The following is a 24,556-nucleotide window of genomic DNA, read 5'->3' on the forward strand; positions in this document are numbered from 1 at the left end:
AGCGGTAAGGCTTCCCCTGAGAAAAGAAGTGCGGAGGTAGTAACGGATAGGGTGAGAAATGGGATGTCACCCGTTGTGGGGCGGGTGGTGCTGGGGCGGAAGAGAAGCAGGAGTAAGGCACTGTGCAGGAGACCCCCGAGCAGCACTGTTGAGTCAGGACTGCATGGCACGAGTGGCTTTCAGCTTGTACTTTAACCTTGTATCTCCTCTGTACGCTAGGAAGCATACAATACTTATTTTGCTAAATTGTGTTTGATTGCAGGGTCGTAATTAAATGACTAATTGCTCTATGTTTCAGTTCTTTAATGGAGTCCCTCCATTTATCTTGACCACATATGCAATGACTCTTAATTTCTAATTTTGTAGTTTGTTCTTTTAATTCTTTGTATTACAATATGAAATGTAGTCATGTATGGTATGGTTACACACTCTGGGGCAGAATAAAGTCCTGTATTTTTCTTTCTTTCTTGTATCATTAAGTTCTACTCACAAATAAAACTCTTTAAAAAAACAAACCAAACAAACGTGCTCTGCTTTCAAAACTTGTACAGTTTTATTCTACAGCTGTAGCCTGTTGAATTTAATTCACTCTATTTTATTTTAATGATTAATGATTGCCTCAGTGTATTCTCAGAAAATACTTAAGTGGGGTCCTGCAGGGCTTCCTTCCCCGAGGGTCCCAGCTGTGCAGGAGGCAGAACCTGCTGGAGGGGGCCTTCCCTGCAGCAGCCTGGCCCTGCGGTCCTCAGCGGCTGGCTCCCTCCAGGAGGCTTTTGGTTCTGGATCCCCACTTTGGCTTAGCCAGCCAGGTTTGGTAACATCTTCATGGTAATTAACTGACTGGAGGAGTGTACAATGTAACCGTTTGTCATGCAGAAAGAACAGTGTTTGGTCATCAAAAAACATCACACAGTATTAGAAATATAAAACAGTTCTCAAAATTTAATGGTATATTAAAAACAGTCCACCTGTGCCAAAGTACCAGGCAGGCTCAGGAAGCCTGTAGTATGCTGCTCGCTTTTGGTTTTCACTGACTTTTTTTTTAAGGCAGTTGGTAACAGCTTTTACCAGGTCTGCTGAGCTTTTGTGGAGCTCTTGTGACAATTGTACAGGACCCCCTCCCTCCCCTCCCCTCTGTTAGAGGCGCCTTGTGGAGCTGTTCTCTGACAGCCAAACCCAGACAAAAGCGTCCTCTCGGCAGGGGCTTCGGGCAGTGCCTTTGGTCTGGCTTGTGCTGGTGAGGAAGGGAGAGGAGCGGAGCCGAGGCTGGTGTTTGACAGCACTGGATGATGAACGGGGATTGCACCGTGCTGCCTCGCTGTCGCACCAGTCTCTGCCTGGCTGGTGATCTGAACTCTTTTGTGGGGTTTTTTCTATTTGCAAAACTAGCCAAGCTGGTTGTGAGGCCATCTTAAATGTAACCGCTTGTGGAGGGCCGCAGGAAACCCGAAGTCTGTTGTTGCTGCAAACGGTCATTGCCTGTCCCCTTCCAGAAGATCAAAATCCTTCTCTTTGTATTTGGTCAGCAGAGTCAGGTGCCAAGAGTCACGGCTGGTCGAGGTCCTTGGAAGCTGGTGATGGTTGGGTGGTTAATTCCTACTCCTCCTTTGTCTGCTGTTTTATAGAACCAAGTAAAATGAAGGGGATGAGGAAGAAAGCTGCACAGACAGTGAAACAAACCTCTGCCCCTGCCAGCCAGTACACTGCAAAAGAAACGAGATTTAGCTCGTTAGTGTGCTTGTCCTTGCATCTGTGTAAACTAACTGGCCTTCAAAGCTGCTGCTCTCAACCACTTACCGATACAACTGGAGAACACAGCACTACTGAACTCTTTTACTGCACGTCCTTGCTGGCACACTAGCTACAACAAGGAGGTAGGTAACAGCAGTGCTGGTTCTCTCCCAAGGAACCAGCACGTTAAAAGTGCTTATTTTAAATAAAATATTTTCATTCTTGCCAGGATGGCAACAGGCGGTTCCTAGGCACTCATTCAGCTTTACAGGGCGACTCTTTAACTCTAACTCTGCCCCAGCACGTCCTCCAACCCTGCACCTGGTGCTGCCTGTGCTGCTCTTGAAGGGCTCTCACTGTTGGTATCGGTCTCCTTACGCGACACGCTCGTGCATCCAGTGCCGAGGTGGGAGGGCAAGAGCGGGACTGGTGCTGTGCTCGGAAGCTGTTTTGCTGTAAAGTCTAAAGGCTGGCTCTTCCTCTGAGGCAGCGCCTGTGCACAGGAGTGCTCGCTGCGGTACAGGGCAGTGGTTTGGTGAGCCAGAACAAGCCAGTTGCTTGGCAGATGGATGCAGTAAGGAAACAGGTTCTGGCTTTGCTCAAACTTAACGTTAAGTCTGAGTTCAAGCTCTGACTTGCTGTGTGACTGCTTCCCCCTTATTCTGTCCCTTTACCCTATAATGGCTTGGGGGTACTGAACCCTGTACGGGGCTTATCTGTGCTCCTTAGGCACAGCCTAGGTTTGGCCTTAGCCAGGGCCACTAGGCTCCAGGGCACTGGCAGAGTGCACTCTTTAATCTAGGCTGTAGGCTACAGATGCTTTGAATGCTGAAAAAGTTCTTTATTGCACATTACGGATTGTCCCTACTTAATTTTAATGGCTGCAACTTCATGAGATGTGGGGAACCAGTTACCACAGCCCAGGAAACCCTGATTTCAGGGCCTCCTGCTTACCCAGTGCCTGGGTGGCCCCTCGGCAGGTGGGGGTTACTTGCTGTAATGGCTAAAAAGAAGCCCACCAAAGGTACTGGTTCCCAGTCAGCCTCCTGCTCCCTCTGCACACAGGCCAGGCCCTCTGTGGATCTCATCTGCCCACACAGCTGCACCCAGGGCTTGGTTAGTTTGATGTTGTTGCTGGAATTTTTAGAAAGTCAGGTAATACCGGCTGTCTAGCTTAGCTCTGCTTGTACGAATTTTAAATTCATCCATGAGGCTTCCGTTGGTGCTAACAAGGACGGTGTCCTGCCCCAGGGCAGCTCGCAGAGGCACCTACTTCTGCAAAGACAAGGTTACGGCTCTGAAACGTGCTGCCCTTCCCCTTCCGCCCCACCTGGGCTGCAGCGGCCCGGAGTGCTGCTGTAGGTTGGCAAAGGCCGGCAGGAGCACCCGGCCCCACTCACCTGTAGCTGACAGGATCGGTCCCAGGGCTCTGGCAAGGGCACCCAGGCTCCTCAGGATCCCCATGACTCGTCCTTTCTGGCCGGCAGAGCCTGTGCAAGCAGAGAGCCAGGACTCGGGATGGGGGTTTTGCTTGGGGCAGGGAAGGTGAGCAGGGCAAGGCACTGCTGCAGCTTTTGGAGCCTTGTTCTTTTGGGGGTATTTCCCACATGCATCTCCCCCTCCTTTCATTTTACACTCGCTGCCCAAGCTCCATTTATTTCCCCTCCTCCACCAAGATAAACGTGAGTGCTTCATTGAAAAAACACCAGGCTTGTCAAGAGTGGTTGTCTACAGATAACTTATAGTGCACTCTCCTCCCCTCCCACTCCCCCAAAAAAAACCCAACAAAAAAAAGCTTTAGGTTGTACCTCCTTAGATTTGCTGAGGAGGCACAGGTGTATAATAAATTATTCTGTATAATAAAATATTATTCTGTATAATAAATACAGAAGCATGGATGCAAGTTAAATAAGAGCAACATAAAAGTGACATTAATGAGCAAAGCCTTACTTTTTCACCTCAGCAAGCACTGTAGTGCTGGCAACCAACCAAACCAAAGCTAGAGAAAGAACTGTGTCATCCACAGATGGCAACACAGCTACTTCTGCTTTACAAGGCAACGACATAGCAACCAGTGCCACAAACCCGGAAGGTTTCAGAAGGTTCCTTAGAAGGTTTGTTTTTTTTTTTCCTAAGCAATCAGGAAGAAATTATTTTACTGCTGGCAGCAATGGCTGGTGTCTTTCAGAGAACGCAGGCCCTTCCCTGCCCAGTGCTGTTCATGGCCTTTGCCCACTCTACCTCATCTTCTTAACCATAACCAGAAATAAGGTGGTTTCAAGTTTCTCCATCATATTGGAACAAGCTACGTTACACAATACAAAATCAAAGTGCGATACCACTGGTCACTCTGAACAGATCTTTGCTGTTTGTTAGCTCTGAAGCTATCCGGTACGGTGTGCTGAGAGTTTTCAGAAAGAGGTACAAGTCCATTTGGGGTTTTCCTATGCTCCTGTGCAGGATGTTTCTGAATTTCCCAGGGTCGAGATGTTGTCTTCCTATCCCCAGAGCCCCACTTAGCTCCCCTTCTGTGAAGGACACTCATAGAAGGGAAGGGGTTGAGGGCCGTGGCACCTCCACCGTAACACAGCTGGTTTGCTTCCCTCCCCATGGTGCGATCAGAGGGAACTACAGCCATGGATCGCCGGCGATACTGAAAAGGGGCAGCGTACAAGTGACCAGGAAGGGCTGTAGCCTCCGTCCTGCAGGGGTGGTTATTGCTTCAGGGTTACACACTTACAGTGTGGAGCAGCACTTTTAGCATTTCTGCTTTCCTTCTTAATGCATTTGGGGGGAAAGAGGCCTTTTATAAAGCCAAGCAGCAGCCACTGGTTGAACACTCAGATCCAAGGTGGACCTACATCACGAGCGTTTCTGTTGATGCATCACTAAACTTGAGGTCAATTCTGTACTTGAGCCAAGCCTATACAAAGGTCAATGGGGTGGCCAAGGGCTGCCGCTCAAAGCAGGAAAAACACTCACCATAGCCTGACACCACTGCTGACAAACACGGGATAACGATGGCCGCAGCTGGAAAAAACCACAAAAGAGACTGTCAATGAAGAGCAGAGAGCTGAAAACAGTTACAAGAGCAATAGCGAAAAACATGTGGCCCAAACTTGTTACTACTGCAGAGAAATATGCTGAGCTCTGGGGCACTCTACCAACAATGAATCATCAGGTTTAATCCAGTTCAATAATGAAAACAGCCCCTCAAAGCCAACCTGCTGGAAGAGCCCAGAGCCGTGAGCGCTCTGAGCAGATGTTTCACATTAACGTCTCTCTTTCTGTGAGCCCACGGGAAAGGGGGGGATAGGTCAGATCAGCAAACTGGTAATTTTCCAGATCCCCGTGGTCCTGTCAGGTGGAGCAGGGAAAGGGAATCGCTCATATTTCAAAAGGACAATGAGGTGGCTGTACACAGAATCACACCGTCCCCATGCACAGGGCTTTACTGTACCGATGGAAGAAAAAGGCAGCTACGTTCTGGCTTGGGAAATAGGATGGTCAAGTCCAAGAAGAAGAGGTTACAAAATTTCTGGACACAAAAGCCAAGAGCTGTTCAGCACTCACTGCCCTCTTCCTGAAATAGGAGCCTTTTCTGCCAAGAAGGAAGTGCTTTAAGCATACAAAGCAGAATCTTTTCTGGGAAGGAAAGGGCAATTGGAGAGCAGGAACAACAGCCGTTGCCTTAACTGCAGGCGCCCTAACTCCAGGGGCAGAGGGGGGAAGAGAGAGGGAAAAGAGGCCCCTCTGGGGGCACTTCTGGCTGGCTTAACTGGGGAAGAGATGGGGTCTTCTGCCCAGGTATGCAGCCTAGGAAGATGAGGCTCCTAACTTCGAAGCAGACTTGGACAAAATTAATACCTCCTCTCACCCCTTCTCACCCAGTCAGCTTTCAAAAGCAAGTTAATCTGTATATGAGATGTAGATTTTGAAACCTGTCAAATACACAGCTGTCCCTAGACAAGCAAGCTACTAAACAGATGCATTTTGTGGCTTACAGTTTACTCTTAAATCAAGCTGTATCATGCAAAAAAGAAGGCTTCTACTTTTGTAATTAGTCATATTTGAAGATTCTTAACAATAGTTAGCAGCATCGGGAATATCTGAAATCTCTTTTCAGAGAGGGACGTCAGTAGATGAATCCAACTTCATTCATAACTGTTTCCCTGAATTAACAGCTTAAATTGGCAGAATATTATTTATGTAAACATCTTTGAAAACCATCTGCACTTATCAGAAACAATAGGTGGAGTTTTGCTCCCTCCCTGAGCTAGCAGCTTGCAATGCAAGAGCACAGAGCGGTGTCCAGCCAGCACAGCCCCGCACCACAACGTTCAGGGCAACACCGATTTACCCTCAGTCACGCTCAGCCTGAACGCACCCGCTGGCCTTCAGCTTCAGCGCGCGCGGGTCTCTTCAGCCTGTTGCCAAAGAAATCATGTGGCCACCACAGAAATACAAAGACATGCTGTCTCTCCTTTTCCTGAGCTGAACTATTTAGTGAATATTTTGTTTCCTAGGTGAAAAAAACACCCTGAAGAGCTCCCCAGCAAGACAGGACAACAGGAGCACTGGGGATGCTTCCAAATATCATCATGGTAACTTCCTGTGATACAAACAGCATCAGAAAAACAAAACCAAACCAAGACACTATTTCTTCCATATTCTATACACGGAAACATCAACTTTCTGTTACTTATAGTGTGAAATCAGAAGGGCATCTTTTTTAACAGGGTGAATAAATATATGAAGAAAAATTATTTGTGCTTAGCTTTCAGTGCATTTTGAATAGCTCACCGAAAGAGTACAGCAACAGTCCAACACTCAGCATGGTCACATTTGCAGCCCATCCAATTAACAAGAAAGCTGGAATCAGCAACAGAATAGCCTGCAAAATGAATGAGTCACACGGTTACATTTAAGCCCTGCTTGTTGAAGCCTAACACTAGGTGTCCTGCCAGTTCTCTTCCCCCTGACGGGACTACATTTAAGTTAGAAGCAGAAAACCCTTTCTTCCCAAGTAGACATTTTAGATTCACCTGGATGGCTGCACATCAGTGCAATTTACTCGTCTGTTCTCTCTCACTAACTATCACATGATTGCAGACCACATGCGGGCTGGAGTCACCGGTCAGACAGGCTGTAGTTACCCCACCACCGATTTCCCGCAACTGAGGAAAAGATGACCTCTCGCACACAATCTACTATTTTGGGGGGATTTTTTCCTCTTGTTCTGTGTTGAACTGGACAGAAATCTAGGTTTAACTCTTCATATCCTGAGCTGGCACAAGAGATCAAAAAGCTTGTGTGCAACAGGACTACAGCTCCTCTGCTTTTTCTCAGCAGTATTGACTGATTTTATCTTTAGCTGTCAGAGTCCGTACTCCTGGAGCCAAGAAGAAAAAATGGAGGGAGGGAGGGAGGAATAGCATTTGAAATTCAAATCCCAGAAGAAAAAACATTCTTCACCTCCTCCAAGAGCCTGGACTTCGGCTTCCCTGTGATGCCTCCCTCGCATACAGAGCTTTGCAGAAAAGATCGGTGAAGATCTGCTGCCTGTTTCATAAAAGAGGGTATTCACTCCCACCAAATGTCTCACTTTGAAGATTCAGTTATAAATGAGCTACTGTAATCACTGTGCTAAGAGAGGCCACATGTGCCATGTGATCCAGATCCACAAACAAATTGCCAGAATAACTTCAGCAAAAGGGGGAACTCCCACAAAAGCCACTCAAGCCACATCCATCCATCCACAGAAAACGTGCCTCAGGGCCAGCGAGTTTCTGCACTGTGCACATGGGTGTTTATGAGAAGCAATCAGCCCAAACCAACTAAACTGAGCATTTTGAGGTGACTACACTTCTAAGTGCAAGGAAGAGGAAGGAATATAAAAAATTAGTAGGGCAAACCACAGTTTGCATAAACTGTGGTGCAGTGACAGCAAACACAGCAGGCTGGCAGAGCACATGGATGAAGCTGATGCAGGGGATAAAGCGCCACTGACACAGCAGTGTGAGTTTTCATTCACAGGTAAATGCTTCCTGTGTGACCCAACAAGCGTGCCGTTAACTTCTGCCGGCCAGGGAGCAGGGTGAAGATGGTTTCACCAGCAGAAATAACTTTTAAGAAAAGCTGAGTCAATTCACTGGAATGCAGTCACACTGGCCTCAAAATAATGTATAATAAATTGATGGAGGCTTTAACAGTCCAAGCATACCTATTACCAAGCAGCCAACAAAAGTTCAGAAACACTCAAAACCTGCTTTGTTTAGTTCCACGCACAAATGTAAATGACAAGACATATCTACTTGTCCTGCAGCTGTATAAGCTGCATGGAACCGTTCTCTGGCATCCCAGTACGGCAGCATCATCATCTCTATGAAGAAAGAGGCAAGCAAAACAAAGAAATGCAGGCTGTCATCACTGAAACTTAGGTCTGAACATTGGTACATGCTATTGTTACACGCAATACTGATGATCACAAATCAAAGGCTGGAGGAAGAATCTGTTTCCCCTTGCCCACCAGTGAAATATAATCTAGGGAAAGCCTGTCAAGCACAGAGATGGCCAGACTGATGACATCCCGGAAAATAATTTGCCAGAAAGAGAGTGAGATCAGCTCTGAAGCAGCTTTAGTAGTTTCAACGTCTGCACTCCAAAAGAAATTGCTGAAACAAAGCATAATCTTCACAGCATTTTACCTAGCTTGTACAGATGGACACTCTGTTCTCATTCCTTACTACAGTTGTATATGAAGAACTCGAAGTTTCAATAATATTGTAGCTGATATGGTAACAAAGGGCTCTAATGTTTCAAAGTTTAGCCAGAGAGACAGAAATTTCTTTCTATTTGACAAGTACAGTTATAGCCTCCAACTACCCTTCACTGCACTTTCGACTGAAAATTAACATATCAGATTTGTGGGGGAAAAGAAAAAGAATTTTGTTTGTTTGTTTGTTTACCCTTTTTACAGCTCTGATTTCATTTCCTGGCTTGATTCGTCGAGCATAGCCTCCCTGGATCACAGCCATTGTTATTCCAATAAAGAAAAACATCTTGCCCTGCTGCATGCTAGAAGGGAGGCAAAAACACAGATTATGGAGTCACGCATAGAGCATTCCACCCTGGGATTCACCAATCCCGTGTGGACCCTTTCCTGAACAAGTGAGAGAAAATGTTTTTTGGTGCTCACACGAGCAGCGCAAAGTTCTTAATATGCTGACGTTAGTGTCCATGGCAGGCAAACAGCAAGAAGATAAATCTCTGAGGTCTTATGTAGAGATGGGACCGCTGATAGCAAATGCTGCAATTCTCTCTAGACTGCTATGATGGTTTAGTTGTTTCTAGGGCGGTCCACAAAGAGTCAACACATTAACGACTCTGTGCCATGGAAGTCTGTGCTATATGTACAGGAGCTGTTACTTTCCAAGAAACAAGTGTTTTGCTTTCTCACAACCATTGCCATCACTCATGCAGAGTTTGATAAAGGTCACCAAGGCACAACGTGGGCACTGGCATGGTGGTGAGCATGTATTGCACCAGGAAGCTTGCAAAATCGCTCCCTCCACCCTTAAATATTTCTTCAAATTTCCCTTTCACCTCTCTTACCTACTAAACTATGTGGATAGTCTCAAGTAAAAGTTCTCACCTCCGTAACAAGTTCGTCACACAGCCTGTACTGTCAGCATAAAGTTGTGTAACTCACTACATGGCTAACCTGTGCAGAAGTAAGCTTAATACACTAGAAAACCTTTCCTTGACACAGACACATTAGTTCAGCCACAAACTGTAATGAAAGACAGACAGGGAAAGATGAGACGACAACCCCCTGAGAATTACTTAAAGGGAAGGACACCATAAGGAATCAAGCTGCAAGATGACGTTCCTGTCTGGAAATCTTCCTATGAGCTGACAGGAAAAGTATTTCAAGCTGAACTGCTGTCAGTGGATTCTGTTCTCTTTCTTCGCTAGTGTTTGACTAAAGGAAATCAAACTCTATGATATAATCACTGTACACCATATGCAATGCAGAACTCTGATGAGCAAATATAATCACATAGCTATCCCTCCATCCCTTGCCTTTTTTGAGCTTCAAGATTTGTCCTGATACTGAAGAAGTCTTCTGGGCAAGATGAGAAAAGGTTTTATTATAATCAGTAAAACTAGCCCAGCTATATATATTTCAGAAGCTTTAATTTAATTTGTGTATTGATTTTCTCTAGTGATTAAAAGTTGTAGATTATTTCCTTTCATGATAAACAGTGTGCCTGTACTTTCACATATTCTCCCACAAAGCCCACGTATCACTGAATGCAGTGGTTGCTTTCTGAGTGTTTTTACTAACCTCATAAAGCCTCTCTTGAAAATAAATGAAGATACCTTAAATCAAGATTTCGGAAAATATCCTAGACAAAATATATAACATTTATTTTCTAAGTGTGCTGTACCTAACTGGAATCTCTGGTGGGTGAGAAAACTCAGTGTATACTCCAAGCCGGAAAACAGGAAGAGGTACAGGAAATAAGCCAGGCCCAAGATTTTGAGATTCCAAAGATCTAAACAAACAAGAAAACAAACAAACACCAAGAGGAATTTTTTTTAAAAAAAGGAGAAGAGAGAGAGAGAGAGAAACATGGTGATGTTTTTCAAGCATAGCTTGAGAATGTAACAGCAATAGTAGAGCAACATTTATCAACTGTACAGGGAAAAATTCTCAGGTAAGATGCTCATTTTAAATATGCATACTAGACATCCCACAACATTACTCTGCCCACTACCTCCCTTCTTATAAGGGGAGGAGAGCCAAACAGACTCATCTCTCTCTGGGTCACCTTGGTCTCACTCACCTACTCCAGCCCTTCTGTCCTACACTCACACTCCCACCTATAAGGTGATTCATTTATTTATAGTATTTATTTATTTTAATCAATTCCACCTAATACCTTGATGCTCCTCTCAGGATGATATTGGCTAAAGCACAGTATCCCTTTTCTAACATGCAAATGGTCTGTGCCAGGTTACCTTATTTTTCTGCCAACGCAGGGTTTAACAGGTTTTCTCCAAAATGGCAAATATTACTCTATTCCTGATGCAGCAGCAAGGAGGAACGAACGATGAGTCGGTGTACCTGGTAAACACTGATTTATTTTCTACAGCTTAACTAATTTCATATAGAGAAATGGCCAGCTCAAATCCTACATCTCCAAGTCCTGAATTGAGAAACAAAATTCCAGTCTGAAGTTTCCTGGTTTGCAGCTTGAATAAGCAAACTCACATCTCCCTTACTCATGCCTTGATCTATCTTTGTAAATCCCTTCACTTACTGCAGCCTATGGCATGCTGCAGCCAGTGCCTGAAGAAAAAGCAAGTAGTGAGTCAGAAATCTTGAAACTACTGATCTCTAAAAACTTATTTGGGGAATAACAGGACCAGCGTTCAAGGGAACTTGCAATTCCCTGTTCATAAGCTAGTGAGGTGGGTTTTAAATGAGCGAACAGAGTGCTGCTTCTGAAACGGTTTGAGTCAAGTTTTCACTTAGAAGCCACCACCACATACAAAGACATACAATATTAATACAAAAAGCCAGCTAACACTTACTCTCCTCTGAAGGGGATTCCTTTCCTCGGGTGAGTGCAGAGAACCGAAATAAAGCCAAAGGACTGAGCAAGTCAACTGCTGCCTGAAAGCCAGACATCACAGAAGAGACCTGATCAGAGAAAGAAAGAGGTTTATTTATAACCTGATGTAATAACTACTGCAAGAAATTGGCAGTAACAGTCAAATGTGCTTCTACACCTACACAAATTATCTGAGATGAAACACGGCAACTGGCACTGGGGTTTGAGTGACCCTCAGTAACAGCTCAGACTTTCTGAACACAGAACTGGCTCCAGCACCATAACTAGAAGGTAGAGCAGCTTTCACTGAAGACAGAAAACAGATTCTTCTCTGGACTCTTAAAAAGCAGAAGGTTCACTCTCCACAGCCTTGAAGCTGGCTTTATTTGGTTCACCTTCTGCATCATCCCTCATGTCCAAGGAACATTTACTAGGAAAATAATGGCACATCTGCCTGCAAGCTCACAGGATGCTGGGGGTTTGCTTGTGTGCCACAAGTCTTAAAACAGTAACTGTAACACATCAAAGAACAGTCTGTTTTGGTACTGGTTGTTCTTTTAGCCAGCCAGTGACACCTCCTGGGGAAGAAAAGGAAAATAGAGTTTTTCAAGAGGTTTTAGAGAGATTTCTAGACAGATTCTGCCCAGTCACATTGCATGGCTTTTTAAGGAGGAAAAATTATTTTGTAGCACTTCTGGTCCTTGTACTCAGTACATCTCAACCTAATTATGCACTTAGTGGCACTCTCCCTGCTCCTTATCAGCAGGCATCCAGGAGATGCTTATTCCTTGATCTATAGAGAATTTAATTTTTTAATTTGTTTATTTTTTATTCTAAGGTACAGAAAATTAAAGAAAAAACTAAAGAAGAAATAATGTCTAAATTCTTAAGGAAACAATTCCTTTTAAAGTAGGAGAATTTAGACTGTCACTTTACCTGACAGTCACAGGAAGAGATAAGACAGACTCAATAAGCCTGAATAATCACACTTAGTATTTCACAACTTCAAAGCACTGCATAGACTGTATCTGATGAGCTTCCTTCTCTTCCCAGATAGGGAGGGAGGGAGTTACCCCTTGAGGGCAGAGATTAAAGGTCAAATTATCAGTGGAACTTAATCTCCGTGCATGACCTGAGGACTCATATGGACTGGCTTTTATAAAGCTGTAAACAAATCAACCTTCAATACAGTATTAACATGACCCCTGTCTTGTTTTGACAGTTAGAGCTTCTAAGTACCTGACAGTAGAGCTCTGGAGCCCATTAGTCTCACAACAGCAACCAGTTCAATATACCAGGCTGGTTTTGGATAAAGCCATAAAGCTGCTGATCCACACAGAACAAACTGGGATATTTATTTCCCCTTCCACTGCATGTTTTGCAGAGAGTAAACAGACACTCCCAAGAAGAAGTTTCCTCATGCTTTTAAAAGGTCTGTAAGAGGATTTCCTGAAGCTGGCTTGTAGCAATCCTCAGTTCCTGCATTTGTTGGCATGATGGTATTTGTACTACAGCACAGAGAATCTGGTAACAAGGAACTCTCTTCAAGCATGTGCGCCAGGAATAAAAAAGCCTGTAGTTTGTACCTGTTTTGAATTATTATCCATGTCAGACAGGGTAACAAGCTGCTTTGTACTACAATGCTGATTTTAGTTTGGTCCAGAGGATATACATTATATATATGTTTAAAATCTTAAGTGTTTTATGAAAAGTATATATATAGGTTGTTGGTTTTTTTTTTAATATACCTGTGTGTGCATGAAGGTAAATTTCTTTTCATTTCTCCTGTCTTTGTCCTAGAAGCAGTGGTCTAGAAGTGACTTCATCCATTGATTGATAATGAAAATATTGCCCTAAAACTGACAAAAGTGTTTCAACACCCCCAAATAACAAAGCATACACTGCCAATTTCAGTCAATGTCACCAGCTACAAGGAGTTTAGATTCTTCACAGGTTCAAAATCTGCAACATCTAACTTGTATTTAATTTCTATGCTTATGATTTATTACTCCAAAATTGCTCAATTTTACTTCGTGATCACCCCAAAAGTCACCTTGAACGGCAGACATTTTTCAAAGTGTCTTTGTTTACTGTGTTTTCCTCTAATGCAGAGAGACTAAGTAACATGTGTTGAAGGCACAGAGTCAGTGCAAATCAGGAATGCAGCCTGGGCCTTCCAGCTGCAGCCTTACCTTTCAACTCAGACACTGCTTAGCATGCATAGAGCAAAAGCTTTGTTTTTCCATAAGTCTGCTAGGGATGCTGCGTAGCCCTACACATAGTCCCTACATCATTAGCTGGACACCAGAAAAAGAAGTTGTAAGACCTTCCCTCCAACTAGGCAGCCTTGCCTACAATTAGCTTAGCTAAAAATGAACTCAAAAGCTCTTAAAGGGGACAGATTCCACTAGAGACCTTTCTGTTCCTTCCTTCTCCCAAGCAGCTCCCAGCAGGAGCTATTTTGGCCACCTCACATAAGACCCGTGTCTCTGACAGGTGAAAGGTACAGTCCTCTGGTCACTCTTCACCTGATAAACTTGTGCAACAGTTGAAAAAAAAAAAAAAAAAGGATAGTGAAAATTCTGTTCTCTTTGGATGAAAACTCATCCTCATTCCCCTGTCCCCCTCCACCTTCCCCTTTCTACAAGTTAATTCCAATATCAGTGAATTAATTTTTCTCTCCTGTGAAGAGGACTGATAGAGAAACAAGAATATAATGAGAACACAGCATATTTCAAGGAAATGGATGTCTGACCCCACTGGCACATTCTCCTACAGTTATCATTATCATTTCTGCTCTTCTTACAGCTTTGTCCTTCCAATGCATCCACTCCTGTACCCTGGGAGCACCTGCTCCAGCTCAGCTCAGCCCAGCCAAGTTCCAGAAAGGCAGCCAACACACCTGCCTTCCCTGTGTCATCCACAGGCCAAGAAAACTGCTCCCTTCCCACTCAGAAAGTGGGAGGAATTACCGAAGAAAAGAGCAAAGCAGCCTAGTAAGTGAAATTACAAAAACCCTAGAACACATAAATCGCATGGGGCCACTGCCCAGATGCAGGCTGAAAGGAAACAGCACAAAAGCCCTGATACCAGTCACAAGAAGCTGTAATGCCAGACAAACCACTATCTCATCAGCAATCAAACACCCTGTGTATTTTGCAAGACTGGGACCTGACCCTGAGAGGCACCTATCAATCCTCCTCATGCAATGCCCACTGCTGCAGAGAGAGAGAGCCCCAAAAAGCAAGGACGGAGCACTCACATTTCTTATCAAAATTCAGTCATGCCGGCTAACACAGACTAGCTTATCAGAAGAACTCTCAAGAGTACAATAAAAGCAGGAGGGAGGTATTCAGTCATCACACAGTCTTAAAAGGCGCTGAAGCCATTTAGCCCTCTACAGCAAAGGTGGAATTGTTTATAGAACACAGATTCGCTCTACAGCACTTCCCTACATCAATATGTTGCCACCACCCCAGAGTGTGCAGCTCTAAGAACAGAATTTTATCCGGAATGTTTAGAAACAGCCAAATAGGAAAGGGGAACAGATGACACACGGAAGAACTGTTAAAATAAAATAAAATAGCTGTAGTACTTGGGAACATAATGCGAGTGACCAATTTCACATGGGGGATAACCTGCTGGGAAACACTCAGGGAAGGTCTAAAGTTTTGCCCCAGTAGGAGCATGGCAGACAAAAGTTTCCTGAACAATTCTCAGTGTCACATGGGTTTGGCTATCCAGAGACCAAGCACACTTCAACAGCTGAGTGGTGCTGGGAAACAAGGATCATAGAAAAGATCCAATCCAGCTGAAAGCCTCAAATTGAGTGTTTCACCCAGATACCTCAGGCTGAATTCAGTCTCTCCCACACTTCAAAGGAGACTGTTCCAAGAGACTTTTAATCAGATAGATCCTGGACAGTGTCCAATCACACAATATTAAATCATAATGTTAATAAATGTTTGGCCCCACAAATCTAAACAGTCACTGAATTTTAGCACATGTAGGTATTTTGTATCTGTGGAAGACAGCACAGCTCAGAGATAATTGTTTGCTACTTTAGTATTCAAAATAAGCAAAGACAAGATAATAGCTAAGAAAATTTCTAACATATACTGGCTAAATGAAAGAAAATCTAGTCTCTGATGTGTTTACTTTTACAATCAGCTAAAATTCCTCCCCAGGGAGTCATTGTGGTCATAGTTTAAAATTCACCCTCTCCCTCCCACGTTCCCGTTAGGTTTTGAGAACTCTAAACCTAACATACCCAAAACTAGCAATTAAGTAGTCATATTAGCCATAAAGAATTTTCATATTACACTGGGCTAGGAGATGGGACCATCATGCAACCACTTTGGCACCAGTCTGAATAATAGTACTTAATCCTGGTCCCAGGAATGAGCTAAATTCCTGAGACACTGCCCAAGCTGCCTCTTCATTGTTTCCAGTATTTCAACAGTCCTCAAATCCTATTTTTGCAAGAAACACAGATCTTTAGTTTGATAGCCCATTTACCCTTTTTTCTTTGGGAAGTGTCTCTGGAAGTAGGAAGAAGATGAAAATTAAATCAGCCACAGAAAACACGAGTGCTAACAATGCCGAACGAAGATAGAATACTTCTCCTTTCTCTGTCTCCATGGCTAGGTAAGCTCCGATCATGGGACCCAGGGTAAAACCAAGGGAGAAAGCGACGCCAATCATTGCCTGCAGTGATACAATGAACACAGACATGCAGTTTCAGACACTAGTTTGTTCAGGTAGCTCAGTTCTAAAACAATTGGGATTTCCTGGCAATTGCCTTAAAGAAATGCAACCAGATACAGAACCTAACCATCCTGAGGATGTAAGGAGTGCACAGCAAAGAGTATTAAGCATGAAAAACCTGTTATTTCCAAATAACCAATTTTATTTTCTGTCCAGTCAGGAAAGCGGCAGGAACAAACTGCAACGTGGTTATGACTGAAAGGAAGTTGGGAAGGGAAATAATGATTTTCACCTCAGGGACTGCTCAGCCAGCAGACCCTTCAGCCACAGGATAAGCTTTTGTAGTGTAAAACTGGAGAAGGGAAGACAGCACCACAGTAGGAAGTCATAATGATGTCTATAGCTTCTAAAATGCTTTGGCAATTTCTGTATTTAGGAATTTATGTCTCATAGAGCAAACAGGCTGAGAGGCTTCCCAGAACAACCTGAATTTAGTGCAGGTACTCAAGCAGATTTATTAGCTCATGATGAAACCAACACATAGGAAAAGAGGTAGAATCTGTACACACTGGATGGGAGCTTAAAAGAGCACCAATTTGAGTCATTAGCTCAGTGAGACGGCTTAAGAATACAACAGTTCATGATCTGGCATATTTTCTTTAAGAGACATTCAAAGATGTATACTTGCATATGCAGGACCCAAACATGTGTCATCCCAGAACACAATCCTCCTGCTTTCCTGAGCCTATTTAACTGCATCTCTAGTACTAAACTAAACAAGGCCAGGGCACTCAGGTGTCACCTCATAGTCTCCAGTGTCTTTTCAGCCTGCCCAGCTAGCGCTCTCCTAGGTAATGGCCCATCACAGTTTGAGAATAGCATCAGTCAGATGCTGTTCTCTTCCCAGAAAGCAAAATGAACATGCCTACTCTGCTTTGGAAAAGAAGAGAGTATGAGCCATATGGATGTGAGCCATGCTGTACTAAGTGACTTGCTCTCAGGCCCTAAAAATAGGCCCTGACCCATTTTATTTACTAGTGCTGTATGGTTATCCCTTGCCATAAATATATTTTGGCTCACCAGGACTATAATAAATTGCTTGGAAAATTCATTAGCTATCACTGTGAAATCTAAAGCTTTCCCCTCCCAAGAAGCAGCTGTCCCACATAGTGGTTTATAACAATCTGTTAAGAGAAGTTTGGGCCCCCAAGGTTTTTACAAAAAATAAAAGATCTAACTGGTAATTCACAGGCAAAGTTCAGCCTGCAAGGTGTTTCCATACAGACCACTGCCTTCTGGAAGAGGGCAGGGCAGCTGTTCATACCACTTGCTGCTCACTCAGCCAAATGCCACATCCTTTACGTGTTGAGCTCGGATCCTGAAGCCATTGCAGCATCCAAGAAGTCAGGAGGCATGCTGTGCTATGCTGTGCAGTGCTGCTGCACTTCCACAGTTTGGGAAGGCGAGAAAAATGGGTTGTCCTGTAACTTGGGTTCCATCTACCAAAGCTGGGCCATAAGACGTTTTGGTTTCTAAGCTATCATAATCAGGATTAAAGTTATCAGCAGGAGTAACAGTTATAACACTCACACAGGTAGTTTTTCCAGCTCTAGGGCACCTGCATTTCACTTGTAGATAAAAGTCATTGACAAGTAAAGTCTGAGAGCTCATCAGCAAAATGGTCGGGCATCTTTTCAGAAGCAAGGTAGTATATAAAGTCATGTTTTCACTTGACCAATGAATACACACTTGAGAAAGACATTCTGAGGACCTGAAATCTGTTAAAAGTTACCTAATAAACCCAAATATATGCCCCACATGTGTAACTCACCATGCCCTTGCTTCGTGCTTTTGGAGAGTGCAAGTCAGCAATTATAGCTGTGGAGAGGCTGACATTCCCTTTGCTTATTCCACCTATGATCCTGGAGAGAAGAAAAACGCCAAAAGTCCTAGAGGCAGCCCATAGTGAGTATGATGTTATCAAACCCATCTGCAGAAGCAAGAAAGGGTTCTTTATAAAGCAGAGCAAAGTTGATATCATTTCTACACATTTCCCAGCTAAACATTTAATTTTTTTGTTTGTTCGTTTGTTTTCAACAGCTGCTCCAAAACCCATGTAACAGAAATGTCTGAATATACTGATACCATACTATGTCCTGGACAGTGATACAAAAGAAGTAGAAAGAAATCCATACATACTTCATATAAGTGTGAGATCACTAACAAAATTAGAAGAGCAAAGAAACTTCACAGGGAGCTAAATCAGTCCTGGGCACAAAACCACTTTTGTACATTCCACTCCATTTGTTTCCAACTTCAAGAGAATTCTTAGTTCAAAATAAGAAGAATACACAGTTCTAGCCCATAATCAATCATAAGCACACATGCTTATTTAATTCACTCTCCACAAGCCTAGAGGATATCAGGATTTGTGTATCATTCACTGCCAAGTTCCACCATGTATGTACGTACTTGCTCTGCACTGCTTCTGTCATTAGAAATCCATACTCTGACCAGCAACAGAGAAAACATTTTGGAGAATGTTCATGTTCATAAGAAATACATCTTACACTGCCACATAGCACTGCCTAACCAACAATCCCCAGGCTCTGTGAAACAGGTCACAAAGTGATCAGCCCTCATTAGTCACTTGGGGAACTCAAATATACAGGGATTAAGTCTAACATTTGTAAACAGAGCATCTGAAGTCATACTCCCATCCACAGGGGAAAGGGATTTTGGAACATCCCAGGAACAGGTGTTTTGGTGCCTTCTATGTACAATTCTGGATCTGGGAAGCTCAGCTTAAGCACTTGCATTTGGAAGTGTGGCCAAGTGACTTGGTAAGAAGCAGTCAACAACCAACAGATCTAGAACATTCAATTGCCTGGTCCTTTGGGCTAACCACAAGATCATAATGCCTTCAACTGCGTATTGAGATGGCATGACTAAAATCAGCATGAGAGACATACCACTGTCATCAAGATCACAGGCCTTCTGCCCAAGCAGTCCGACACAGCACCAGTAAGCGGAGAGGAGAAAAACTGTAGGATGGAAAAGATTGATCCAATCAGACCTAAAAAAAAAAAAAAAAAAGATACATATATCATTAGACTTGCTGCCTTCATCTTAAATACAAAGACAGTCAACCTGTTCTAGACCTATCACACCATTATGTGCTTTAAAAGAACGCAATTAAATGTAAAACAACAGCTGTAAAGAACAGCTTTGTCTCTGCAATTAAGCCACCCTCAAAACACTGATCTTGCATTGTCATTGAACTGAGGTGGCAAATACAGACAGACCAGATACACCGACAGACCAGAGTAACAGGCATCAACTAGATGATTCACGAGGTTACTTCACTGGTGAGAAGGGGTTTGAAACTCACTGGTTATAATGGAATGCTGATTCTCCAATGCTTCCCCAGCTGACTACATACATTATGTGTTCTTAAAGCAGAGGTAACACAGTCTTTAATAGTCACAGTTCTTTTAAGATTTTTTTTTGATTGTTTGAACCTTATTCTGTCACACTTAATTAGTTTTCCTTTCTTTCTTATCATAGAAAGAAGGACATAAGAACTGCTGTGACGCGCACTAAGAGGTATGAGTGATTCCAGACTCCAAGAGTCTTTTGAAATCTGCCTCCTGTTTCTGTGATCTTTAATTCCTCTTTTCTCTTGCCACTTCTACCTTCACACACCTATTAATTTGCACTACAGTCTCAACAAGCAGGCAAAAAAAATGCCTTGCTGTCATAGTTTTTCTTTAAAGTAAAAACTGGCTTATGTGTCTCAGATCATTCAGCTATCAAAGCTTTAAAAGGCACAGGAGAGAGAGAGACCGTAAGTTCTGCTCCCATCAACTTTGAGGGAGGCAGAATATTGATACTGAACACCTTAAGGAGAACAGCTGCTTATGATAGCTGAAAAGCTCAAAAAACTGTAAAAAAAAAAAAAAATCTTACAGATTGGTACACTGGCAGTTTATGTTAATGAGAGACAAGTTTTCTTCCTTGTATTTCTAGCACTGTGAAAACACCCAGACATGCCAAAGACTTCACAGCTAGGGAGCAGCAAGAGTGGGGCTGTTCCACTTGGGGGAACGAGCTGGGAGCTGAGGGTGACCACAGCACTGGCAATGCCCTCACCAACGAGGGCGCAGCCCTACACGATCCGGATGGGTTGGGCAGAGCAGGGTGCCGCTAGCAGGGTCCGTTGACAGTCCCAAACAAGGCAAGGGTTATACATCAGGTCCATCCAGGGAGTCCAGTCAAGACCAGCAGGAGACATGGTCAGAGAAAGGAGTGGAATCAAGACTACAACGTAGGTCTATTCAGGAGACAAGACACCTGCAATCTAGGTCCGAGGTCCATCCAAGAAGCAGGGCCAGAGACAGCCCTGGAGACAAGACTATACCTATGATACAGCTCAGGCGAGGCCTGGGCCTGAGCTGAAGTACAGCTCCTGAATCACCGGGCAGAAAACCTGCAGGTAAAGGTAGGTCACAGCAACTAAGTGTTGGTGCCCTCTGGGCCTTGACATGGGCAGAGAAGGTTTCTGCCCTGAAGAGGTTGCAGTCTAAGCAAATATGAAAGACAATGGAATATATCCTGCACTGGGAGAAGCAACACGAAGATCTAGCAAATATCTTTCCAATCCTATGCTCCATGTTGCAGATGAGGACAATGAAGGAATACAGGCTGCAGAAAGACTGCAGTGGCCTCTGCTTAACATCACAAGTATAATGAACCTTTCCATTATAACCATTGAAGATGCAATCAAACAAGATGGACTAAGACAGGAGCTGACTACAAGTAAAATGGCTTGTCCATCTTCCCCTGCTTCTGCAGCCTTGGTGAACTCTCCAGTGAGATAATTCAACTCAATCTGGTAGAAAACTAATCCAGAAAAAAAAGAAATTCAAAATAAAAAGTTATCTGCTGGTTTAGCAAATTAGATGGCTCAGTAAGAAAAGCTGTCATCAAAGACAGCAGAGTGTGACAGATACCAGGTTAATTTAGCTACCTTGCCTGCACCCTCACTGCCTGTAGCTGCCAGGTAATTAGTGAACATTCCCATCACTACTCAATACTGCTTCCAAATACTTTTCTCTCAATACTTCTCTCTTAGAGAGAAAAAAGCAAGGCAAAACAGCAAGGGATATCAGCTTCCTTTCTGAGACAAACAGTGTCTATTTTATTTGCATGTTCTCTGTTAGAGGCTATATTTTCTTCAAAGGGCAAAAGAGTCAGTTGGACTCCTCTGGAAGGAGCAGGGAGATTTCTCCCCCTTGAAAGCAACTGAGCCAAGCCAAGGCACACAGCACTCCCAAGAGTACAGGACACAGCAGGTAAAAGGAACGGCAACAAGGTGCACACAACTGGGAGCTCCCAGCCCCTTATTTAAACACAGTCTGAGATGGTGAGAAGAAGCAAGGAGGAGGGCTTGCAGCCAGGCCTTAGAGGAGACAGAAAGTAGTTTCTGAGGTATTAAACAAAACTCTTTCCTACCATTCAAAGCCAGTAATCTGACTGAAAATGAGCACAGAAATAAAAATATGTCTGCAAAGACATTTTGTTTTTAAACTTTCTAATGTCTGTTATACTTTAAGTAGTAACAATACATTCACGCATATTCTAATAAAGCTTTGTGGGTTTTTTTAGTTTAAAAGCCTTTTGTTTATCTTGGGGGAAGCTTCAGCTCACTAAAAAGAGAGAGTCTAGACATTTCCAATTAAAATTAACCCAGACACCCTCATGTCTTTATACTTTGAAATCCCAGTTTCCTCACAACTGTTTAGATCGCAAGGAGTCAAAAGAGCCTCTGATGTGTAACACGACATATATGTTGCTGGATTTCCTGCACTACTTCTGCTGCAGCTCACCCACACTAGTGTCCTAGTGACAGCAAATACTTCTGGACCCTGCAGGTCAGCAGCTCTGATGCTTTTAATAGGACTAATGAGATTTAGAAGCAGTGCTGCACTATAGCTGCCCAAGGGGGAGGTGAGACTTGAACTCATAAGCTTCTATTTCCAGTGTTTCCTACTGATTGATCTCCAGTCACATGCAGATCAATTGTGAAAGGAGAGTAATTTCTGTGACTGTGCAGCGTCTAGCACTGTAGGCTCCTGACCCTCAGCTGGCAGTCTGACAATAAGGAACAGCAGGCCTGTACTTCTGTAGCAATCTGTAGAACAAATTAGGCAAGATCATAGGACATTTCAGGTTAAAAGGGACCTCTGGAGGTCACCTACCCCAGCCGTCTGCTCATAGGGTCAGCTATGAGGTCAGACCAGATTGTTCAGAGTTTCATCCAGTCAGGGTTTGACAACCTCTGAGGATGGAGACTACAAAACTTCTCTGGGCAGTCTGTTCCACTGACCATCCTCACTGTGAAAAAGTTCTTCCTTATTTCCAGTCTGAACCTCTCTTGCTTCTACTTACACCTGCTGCTTCTCTTTCTGCCACCATGCACCACAATGAAGAGCCTCACTTTGTCTTCTTGATAACCTCCCCACAGGTATTAGAAGGCTGCTATTAGCTCCAGGCTGAACAAGCCTCTCCATCTTCGTGGCCCTCTGCTGAACTCGCTCCAGTGTATGGATGCCTTTCTTGTACTGGGCAGCCAAAACTGGATGCAATGCTCTAGATGTGGTCTAACAGCTGCTGAGTAGAGGGGGATGATCACTTCCCTCAATCTACTGGCTCTGCTTCTGTTCACACAGCCCAGGTGGTGGTGGTGCTTTTGCTGCCGGGGCTGGCTTATGCTCAGTTTGCCATTCACTAGGACCCCCAGGGCCTTTACAGCAGAGCTGCTCCTCACCAGTCAGTGTCCAGTCTGTGTCACTGCAAGGGGCTACTCTTTCCTACAGGTAGGGCTTTGCATTTGTCCTTACTGAATTTCATAAGGTTCCTGTTGGTCCATTCCTCCTGCCTGTCTAGGGGTCTTCAAATGACAGAGATGGGGCTGTCTAACTCTTCATTGCTATCAGCATGATAAAAACAAAATCATTTATAGCCTACTGTAAGAGACATTTTCTGTGTTACTTAAATCTAAATCTAGTAACAGGCAAGTATGCTTTTTGTATTTGTTGTCATTTTCCTCATCATTCCTCACATCAACTGTGCAAATAACTTTAAAACAACATGGTTTAAATTTTTTTTTGTCTTGGTTAGCTTGTTTGTTTAATTTCCATACCTCCAAACAAGACGCTGTTGTATTTCCGCTCTGGAGGCATCCCAACCATCACTGCAAACCAGTCCACACCACGTTGCAATGACAAATAGAATCCATCCTGCAAAACAGTTAAATGGGAAATAGAAGCAGGAAGACAGTTTCTGTTTTATTTTCAAAGACAGCATCAAGGCTTAGTGAACTAGAGACAGCATTAAACAATTCCTTCCCTCCTCCCCCCAGGGAAAATTTCATCCCTGATCAGTTGTCATAGGCTAAAAATAGCCTAAATTGTGAATGCTAACAGGCAGTAGATAATTGGGTGTATGTGTTTGGGTGGGAGAATGTCTGAATTTGAACTTTTTTAAACAATCAGGCCCGCTACTTGCTAAATCCTGAACTAAACAAAAATGGCATGTCCTGAATCCTTCAACTAATAAAGCAACACGAGACACGCTCTATCCCTCTCCACATAGACTATTTAGGCTAGAAGAACCAGGGGCTTGTAGGTCCCAAAAGAAGACATGGTACAAAAAAGAATGGCTCCTGAAAAAGAGGAGTAGGACTTGAAATGAAGAAGGGGGGCCTGAAAAGAAAGTGAAGATCTTGGCTATAGGAAATACACTGGAAGTGGTGGAAGATCCTGGAGATCAGAGCCCATGGTTAGGGTTAGAGATAGCGTTGTAAGAAAGACAAACCCTACAGTCGCAGTTGGAGTGGGGTTAGAAAGGGGCTGTGAGATAAGAGGTGCGAGCTGCAGAAATAATCTTCCCATGACAACATCCTCATCTTGTCCAGTAACACCTGAGAATGGTAACTGCGAGCACCTGCACAGCCAGGAACCAAGATGACTTTCTGCCCTGTGTTGCCAGAACAGCAGCCAGCTCCCTGCTAAGAATGGAAGTTGAGATGTAGTGAACAAGGTGCTGGGGGTGGGAGCAAGTGAGTGTGTGAAATACTCAAGTAGGGTAAAAGCTCTCATCTCTTTGGTTCTTAGATAAACCCCAGTATGCAGATCCATTATGGATTGTCATTTACTCTGCCTCACCAGTGACATCAGCATAAGCCACAAATGCACTGGTAATTACAAGGACTAGCCCCTAAGAAATACCTGAATTTTCCCCCCAAAATATCCCTCATTTTAATGAAAAAGCAAGAGGGAAGAGTCTCATGCAGCTTCAGAAACAAATTCAGTCCATGAACCATTTAAATGTGCTGGATATTATTATTCTGCCTACAGCTATTTGGTTTGCCCCAATGGAAGGGATTTTTCTTCCATCCTTCCCTAAAGATCTCATACCTAACATTTTCAGCA

General features: G+C 43.7%; 1 protein-coding gene across 1 annotated transcript in view; it reads right to left on the bottom strand.

Annotated features, from left to right (window-relative positions):
• Positions 1–1,596: 1,596 nt before the first annotated feature.
• The window catches only part of MFSD10 (major facilitator superfamily domain containing 10), a 23,195-nt gene continuing 235 nt past the window's right edge, over positions 1,597–24,556 (bottom strand). The window contains exons 2-12 of the mRNA XM_009695158.1: positions 23,266–23,362; positions 19,034–19,137; positions 17,893–18,051; positions 15,873–16,061; positions 11,335–11,443; positions 10,187–10,292; positions 8,700–8,814; positions 6,535–6,625; positions 4,714–4,761; positions 3,132–3,221; positions 1,597–1,703 (exon numbers count right to left, since the gene is read on the bottom strand). Of these exons, the coding sequence (XP_009693460.1) occupies positions 1,597–1,703; positions 3,132–3,221; positions 4,714–4,761; positions 6,535–6,625; positions 8,700–8,814; positions 10,187–10,292; positions 11,335–11,443; positions 15,873–16,061; positions 17,893–18,051; positions 19,034–19,137; positions 23,266–23,362 (1,215 nt within the window). The remainder of the gene's footprint in view (positions 1,704–3,131; positions 3,222–4,713; positions 4,762–6,534; positions 6,626–8,699; positions 8,815–10,186; positions 10,293–11,334; positions 11,444–15,872; positions 16,062–17,892; positions 18,052–19,033; positions 19,138–23,265; positions 23,363–24,556) is intronic.

This window comes from Cariama cristata, unplaced genomic scaffold (genome assembly GCF_000690535.1).
Source record: "Cariama cristata isolate BGI_N322 unplaced genomic scaffold, ASM69053v1 scaffold13942, whole genome shotgun sequence".
NCBI classification, from domain to species: Eukaryota; Metazoa; Chordata; class Aves; order Cariamiformes; family Cariamidae; genus Cariama; species Cariama cristata.